This window comes from Melopsittacus undulatus, chromosome 2 (genome assembly GCF_012275295.1).
Source record: "Melopsittacus undulatus isolate bMelUnd1 chromosome 2, bMelUnd1.mat.Z, whole genome shotgun sequence".
Lineage (NCBI taxonomy): Eukaryota > Metazoa > Chordata > Aves > Psittaciformes > Psittaculidae > Melopsittacus > Melopsittacus undulatus.
Genome location: NC_047528.1, coordinates 86587578 through 86595264, shown reverse-complemented (window position 1 = coordinate 86595264; position 7687 = coordinate 86587578). Strand labels below are relative to the sequence as shown.

Genomic DNA, 7687 nt, shown 5'->3' with positions numbered 1-7687 from the left:
ACATGTACATCATAGTATGATAAGCCATGCATAATGATTTAATACAGTTAAAATATCACAGAAGTGTATTTCTATATAGTCACTTATTTTTTAATGTTACTACTTAACACAAATGTAAGCACTGTCATGTTCTAAGTTAGAGTGTCTATTCTTTATGCTGCAATAAATAGAGTGCCATTTGCTCTAGACCATAAAAAGGACATTCATGTGTGTTAATTTGAGTAGCCTATAAAAAACCTACCAGAATAATTCAAGGAACTCAAAAATAAAAAGGGGGTATGAGCAGTTAATTTATTTTTGTGAGCAAAATATCGAAGTATTTTATTAATGTGCTCTGGCACATAAAGCCTGATAATTATTTCTGATCATATTAGCAGCTTTCATCAAAGATTTCAAATTAAAAACATGTTAGATGCCATATGGATGAGGCTTTGAGCAACCTGGTCTAGCGTGAGGTGTCCCTACCCATAACAGGGGGATTGGGGAACTAGATCATAGAATCATATAATAGTTTGGGTTGGAAAAGACCTTAAGATCATCTAATTCCAGCTCCTCTTCATGGGCAGGAATATCTCACACTAAACCATGTCACCCAATGTTCCTTCCAACCCAAACCATTCTATGATTCTATGAAAGAAAATGATGGCATAGTTGGTTGTACAGCATAATATGACATGCTATGTGGTACACATTAGTGGTAGAAACACAAAATATTTAGCAGGGTGTGGGTGCATGTGTCATTGCAGTGTTCTGCCCCTCCCTTCATGCCATGAAATAATCTACAAATAAATACAATACATTCCTTGAAACAATATACTGAGAAATGAAAACACATTGAACCAATGTTAGTAAGTAAGCTGTTCTGTTTAAATAGCTTTTCCCCAGAGAAGAATGTGCCCATCCCAGCCCCGCCTAGGGCAGGTGCCATCCCCAGATGCTGTTCTCTTGCTCACAAGGGCTAGTGTTTCATCCCTGGATGCTGCTCAGGACAGCCCTGTTCCCCCCACACATGCTGGTGGTAATCAGTTTGCCAGCATCTAGAAGCACCCACTGTGTGTGTGGGTGTCTGTCAGGATATGAAGAGGGGGATGCTTTTGATGCCTTGTCTTGCTCTTATAAAGTGGACAGTTTGGTCAACTGGAGTAGGCCCAACAGAATACAGAGTACGACACTGACATCCATACAGACTGCTCTTCCCTCTGCTCCCAGCAGGAGCCATTGCATGTCTCTAAGTGAAACTTCACCTTGCAACTATTCTGTCTTTGCTCATCTTCCATACAGCAGTGTGAGTGTTTGGGTGGCTCTAAGAACCCACAGGACAGGTTTCTCACCTGGAGTGTGACCCAGCCTTGAACCAGATCCCACCAGCTCCCAGGAGAATCAGGAGTCAGACCCAACTAACCCAACATGGGAGAGTTTGGAGCCAATTATGTATTGAAGGCTCATAATACAAACTTTTCCCTAATGACTTGAGTAGGTACAGGAACGCTTATGCAGGACCCATACTTCATGTAGCCCTTGGACTAATTGCATTGCCAAACAATCACTGTAAAAAGTGCTGGAAGGTAAAAAGAGAAGGAGACAGCCTCCATTCTGTCTTCCCCCACCCCAGAAGAAACCCCATCAGTCAGTCCATCCAGCTGTGTGGTATTACTGTAGACTTCAGTGGTATTTGCCACCTCTTCAGAAAGGCCCATCTGAAGCAAGAGTTTGGAGATAAGGCTGTTGAACTTGCTCTCTGTGGTAGACCAAGGCTCTCCACTTGGGGTCGGGCCTTCAGATGTGACATTTAGCTCAGCCGGGTCAAGACAGTAACCTTCTGGAGATCTCTCATAGAGCACATCCATTAGGTCAATCCCAGCTACTGAGGAGGGGGAGGCACAGGGAATATCCCTGACAAGCCTGTAATTCTCCATCCACTCCTTCAGCCACTCAATGCGGCAGTCACACTCCCAGGGGTTGCGGAAGAGGTACAGCCGCCCAAGGAAGTACACCGGCTGGAAGACAGAAAAGGGCAGGGTTGTCAGGTTGTTGCTGTTCAAGTGCAATGCAACCAAGCTGGTGAGGTTTTCAAAAGCCCCATCCTCAATGTAGTTGATCCTGTTGCGGTCCAGGTAGAGCACCTCTAGCTCCCCCAGGTCCCTGAACCAGGTGTTGGAAATGTTCCTAAGAAAATTCCCCCCTAGGTTGAGCATCTTCAGGCACCTCAGGCCATCAAAGGAGTTTTCTGGAAGCTCGCTGATCAAATTGTCATTCAGATACAGGTATTCCATCTTCTGGCAGCCCTGAAAAGCTCGCTCATGAACTACATTTATCTTGTTGTCCTGCAGATTCAGGTATTTCAACTTAGTCAGGCCCTGCAGGGAGTTATAGGCTACCGCTTCAATCCTGTTTCTCTCCAGGTAAACATGGGTCAGGTTCTCCATGCCCCTGATAGCACCTGGGATCCTCCGGAAGTTGTTCTGGAAGCAGAAGAGCTCCTGTAGAGCAGGCAGCTCAATGAAGATCCTGTCAGGGATGTTGAAAAGGTTGCAGTCTGCCAGGTCCAGCTTCACCAGCCGTTTGAGGGCAGTGAAAGTCCGCGTGTGGAGATAGCGAATGTACTCGTTGTGAGCCATCTTCAGCTCGGTCAAGCTGGGCAACCCCTTGAAAGCCCCTGGGGTGATGAAGGAGATATTGTTGTGATTGAGCGACAGGGACTTGAGGGAAGGTAAGGTCCCAAAGGCCCTCTCGGCGAGGAACTTGATGCTGTTTTTGTCCAGGTTGATAGAGGAGGCTTCACAAGGGAACTGGCTAGGGATCTGCCCCAGACCGACACGATCGCAGAGGACGGAGCAGCTCCGCTCTTGAGTGCACACGCAGTTGGCAGGGCAGGACCGCACGCAGGCCCACACCGCATGGACGTGGGGGACCCAAAGGATCACTGTCAGAGAGGAACATGCCATCCCCATGGAGGGATGGGAGGAGAGAATCAGGATGCAAATATATTAGTCAAAACAGGAAAAAGAAATTATGCTATCTTTGCCTCCCTTCTAGCCAGCATAATTGTCACCCTTGGTGCTGACCAGGAAGTTCTCATGAAAGATTCCTGACAATCTGCTGTGTTTTTAAACCTTCTAAGAAGGTGTGTGTGTGTCTGTCTGTGTCTGTCTGTGTGTGAACACATCACCTAGAATATCATCCCTCATTAATTTCTCTCCCCAAAAGGTGGACACACCTAAATCTCAGTGTCTCTGTGGCTGGTATCCCTGCAAGCTGATGGGGACATGGTTTGGCCATGTCTCCATGGCCTGCATGGAGCAGGCAGAGATGCTTTGAAGGTCAGAAGCTGTGTGGGTTGCAGTATTTTTGGGTGGGGAAGAGGGGAGGACAGTCTATGCTAGTCTGGCAGTGGGCTGGGGTGATCAGTTAGTTGCTTGGGGCATGTCAAATTCATGCCTTTTTCTTCTTTCTTTTCTTTTTCATTCAACCTAACATTTCTCCACCAGAGCCATGAGCTGGTGTAGCACTGCAAAGGGAACAACCAGCTCTTAAGGATGCAGTACAGTGTTTAAAAATACCTTCTCACTGTGTATTGGTAGAACAGCATGAGGAAAAACAATTTTACAGCTATTGTTCTACTGCTTTCTTCATTATGAGATACTTTGGACCTCCAGCACAGTTTTTTTGTTTTGTCAGTTCTTGAGACAGTAACCATAGTGCCTCATGCTTGATGGGAGCAGCTGCTTTGTCCTTTTACCAGCCTGACATGGGATGTGTGTGGCTACTGTGGTTTCTTTTCAACCTAGTCCCATGCAAGTGGATGTACAATGAGGAAGAGAAGGAGAAAACTCCTGGGGAGAAATCAGAGAAGGATGAAAGGAATGGGAAACATCATTGCCCGTGGACAGGCATTTTTGTGGGGAAGAACATCCTGTCAGCCAGGCATCTGCAAAATAAACTCATTAGAAAGGAAGAACTGAAGGCAGAGCTCATTTTGTTATTGCTCTCACAGGCACATCCCACCTGCTGCTCAACAAAATGAACAGCCATGCCAGCAGATTCTCCAGGTAGTCACTAGCAGGAAATGGTGGTATTGCTACTGCCTGGTTTTTCTGCTGAAGTTTATCAGCACCCACACAAGTATAATCCTTTTATACATTTTTCAGCAAGACATGAGATACCAACAGTTTTACCAACAGCCACTTTATTGCAGCACTGCTGGGATCACATTGCTGCCGCTATGTGTGTATCTGGCCCCAGGGGCCAAGGGACAGGCTTTCCACCATGCTCCTGCTGACTGAAGAGGGAACCTTCCAGCAGCTGGGCTGCTTCTCACTGCCAGTTTGCAGCACAATAATTGTCTATTACAGCTGTATTCCCAATAGGCATTTTTATTAAGATAGACATGTGAGGTGATATGCCAGGAAGCATCAGCTTCAGCAAGCATCAAGCTTTTATTTTTGCAGCCCCTAAGGCCTTAATGTACAGACCAATCTACAGTTTGAACTGCAGTAACTCTGCCCTTTCTCCATTCTGTCTGAAGGCAACATGCACGAAATCTGAGTTTATGCTGTTACCTCTTTAGGCAGTCTTGCAAAACCAGATGCTAGGCAGGTCCCCACTTAATAGGACATCAACCCAGGAGCTGCCTAGCCTGGATCTGTTCAAACTAACCTGGCCATTGCATGCAGAAGAGGGATTTACATACATGGAGGGAGCATTCCAGAAGGACTTTAGCTGTAGCTTCTATTGAAATTCAGGTCCCATCAAGCCTCGCCACACTATCATGACCCGAATATTAGCAAAACAGCATCACTTCAAGGATGAATGATAGTGAAGGACTCTGAGAGGTGGAAAGGATTTTAGACAGGCTGTCATTTTGTTTGTTTTTATGCTCTTCTCCCTTTTCCTGAGCTCTTATCTAAAAGGCACAGCTAATGGAAAGTCTCCTTCAGTCAAGGCCCTGAGCAGACAACATGTGAGGAGTCTGAGGACTGGAAAGTAGACAACACACTGGCCTCAGACTGCTCTTGCTTTGTGCAGGCTGCCCAGGGGCTGCCTCCTTTGCTACCCTATGCACCAGTCCACACTGTTGCCTGCAAACAGGGTCACGTGTTGTTTTTGTTAAGCAGTTACATAAACTGAGGACCAGTCAGATTAAGGATTTGCCTGTTCCCAAATGCCTAACCACAGGTGGCTCTTTGGAAAATGATGGATGCTGCTCAAGTATTGCTGCTGGAATGAGAGCCTTGTGTGGGCTCAGGGTGACATCCAGAGGGGCATATGTGCATAGGCAGTCCTCTATGTGAGCCTGTCCCAAACAAGCTCAATGTTTAGCTACAGCTACCCCAAGCTCAGACACATCTCTGACCTTCAAAGCAGACCTCCCTCAGCAGCTGTGTACACTGTGTGCAGTGTAAGAACGAGCATGCTGATAATGAAATCCACTCCCTGATTGTCCTTTAATCACTTGATTAAGGAAATGTCTGTACTCAAGCCATATCCAGCCTGTTTTCCTTATATGCAAATGATTTTTTAAGGCCAAATCTGGGTCTTCTGATAGTGGCATTTCACAGCACGCTTCTAAGATCTCTACAAGCATATCTCTTTGCATTGAACAGTACATGGAAAACAAGCACTCGAGGATCATCCAATGATGAAACATCCCCTTGGCAGTAGAAGCCCCTCAGCACCACAGCCTTTGTGGCAATTTTCCCTCTTTCTCTTGCAAAGGAAGTCAGAAAAAATCCTCCATCTGAAGCTCACCAAACCCCCTGGAGAGCTGCTGCTCAGAGCACAGGAGATCACATCTCCTTTGTTGGCCAGATCTCCTCTAACCAGCATAGCTGGAAGCATTCCCACCTCTTCTTCTTCACCCCTTCCCAAAAAAAGGATGTTCTTTGCTTTCAACACTATGGTAGCAGACAGGGCAGCAGCTGGAAGATGCCTCCAACTTACTGACACAGAGGGTCTCAAATGAGATGTGTGTTTAAGGAAAAGGATTAAATACAGCAGTAAGGGGAAAAAAATAGATTAAGGCATAAACAAAATTCCACCCAGGGATGATCTCTTTTGCTCTTTTACATGCTATGGTAATTCAGTATTTGAAAAGAAAAGTGAGTGACCAATAAAATGTTTGCGGAGTTTTTAGCAGGGTAAAGAAACAATGATTGCAATAACTGAGCATTTACCCTACATCTTTCCAAACGACCTGTCTAATCCGTTACTAGGTAATGCCAAATAAGAGTATACTCACCATTTAAAATGATGGCAAACATTACCTTGATTATTCACTAGTGGCATTTCAGGTCTGGAAAGCAAACTTGAAGGATCTAGAAACACACAAGAAGAGCAGATAAAGGGTTCCTCCTCTCTCATTTCCCTGCATCATTTTCCCACAATGAGATCTATGTTTAGAAAGGAAGATGATGGAAAAGGGTCCTCTCCTACACACTGTCAAGCTGAAGAAGTCCCCAGCACCTTCCTGGTGAGTATCTTCCACCACTGACCTTCTCAGGGAATCCTGCAGCTCTGTAAAACTCCTTTTCAGGTCCTCATCTGCATCCTTTCCACCAGCAGTTTCAAAGGCACATTCTTATCATCTGAGGTGGGAAAAGATCACCAACAGTAAGAGACTGTCCACGTCGCCAGGAAATAGGTGCTGAAGCCGAGGGGGCATAACCAGCTTATCAAAAACCTGAAACTAAAATTCCCAGCAGAAGTCATTTGGATGCATTGCTTACCTAGCCAGGCAGTGGCTGTGCTCTCCCTCCTGCTCATGAGGCTGCCATTAGCCATACGAGTCAGTCTCTGAAAAGTTGGCATTTTTTTTTCTCACAAGCTATCATTTAATGGCAGGAAAATCCTCTGTATCAGGGGAGGATTAGCGGGGATGGAAGAATGTGTCTGTCCTCTAAAGCTCCCAGAGCAAACCAGGGATTGCAGACAAACCAAACTGATGCTTTCTCCCCTTTGCCAACCTCCTCTCCCCCCCCCACCATTAAAAAAAAAAGATAAAATACAGTCCAGAATTGGACTGCTGCCATTCAAACAGCATTGCTGAAAGTATTACTGCACTCCCCATTATGTAACGGCACAGGAGGTGGGAGTGGAGGGTGCAGGCCAAATGGGATTATAAACTGAAGGCAAGTGCAGGCTTATGGTTTCCCTTCACTGAACTCTCCATACACAGCTTTGGTCTCTTTCCCCATGCACACTTTCCCAGCCCCAGTGTGGCTCATATGCTGGTAACAGAATACCAGTATGCTTTGCTTCCCTGGGAGTTGCTCCTGACGGACAAAGACTTGCCAACAGCAACAGAAGGGTCGGCAAACACAGGGAGCTTGTGTGGTGGTGTATATGGCCCTGATAATAACGAACTCTGCCCTGTCTATGAGTGTGCTTTGATTGCAGTGCTGCAACTGGTGCGTGGAATTCATAAGGACAGGTTCCGTGTGTGGCGATGTTTCAGCATTCAGGATGTGAATTGGCTTTTAAAGCCTTTTCTGACAGAATGATGATGGTTTCTTTGGAAAGTGGGGGCTGGATGAGTTATCTCAGCCTCCCATGCCTTAGGTAATTGCATTCACCGTGCCAGAGGGAAAAAATAGCTCTACTCTTTATTTTGAAGTGAGTTATTCTGCTCTTTTTTTTTTTCCCAGGAAATGGAATACCTGATGAATTTATGCTTGATACAGAAGGAAAG

The 7687-nt window shown here is 45.8% G+C and overlaps 1 protein-coding gene across 1 annotated transcript; it reads right to left on the bottom strand.

Moving 5' to 3' along the window:
- Window positions 1-1523: 1523 nt before the first annotated feature.
- Window positions 1524-6260, bottom strand: NYX (nyctalopin). The gene is made up of 2 exons (XM_005151821.2): window positions 6239-6260; window positions 1524-2923 (listed from the first exon to the last, which is right to left on the bottom strand). Exons 1-2 carry the CDS (start codon window positions 6258-6260, stop codon window positions 1524-1526), a joined length of 1422 nt encoding a protein of 473 aa, XP_005151878.2.
- Between the last annotated feature and the right edge of the window lie 1427 nt (window positions 6261-7687).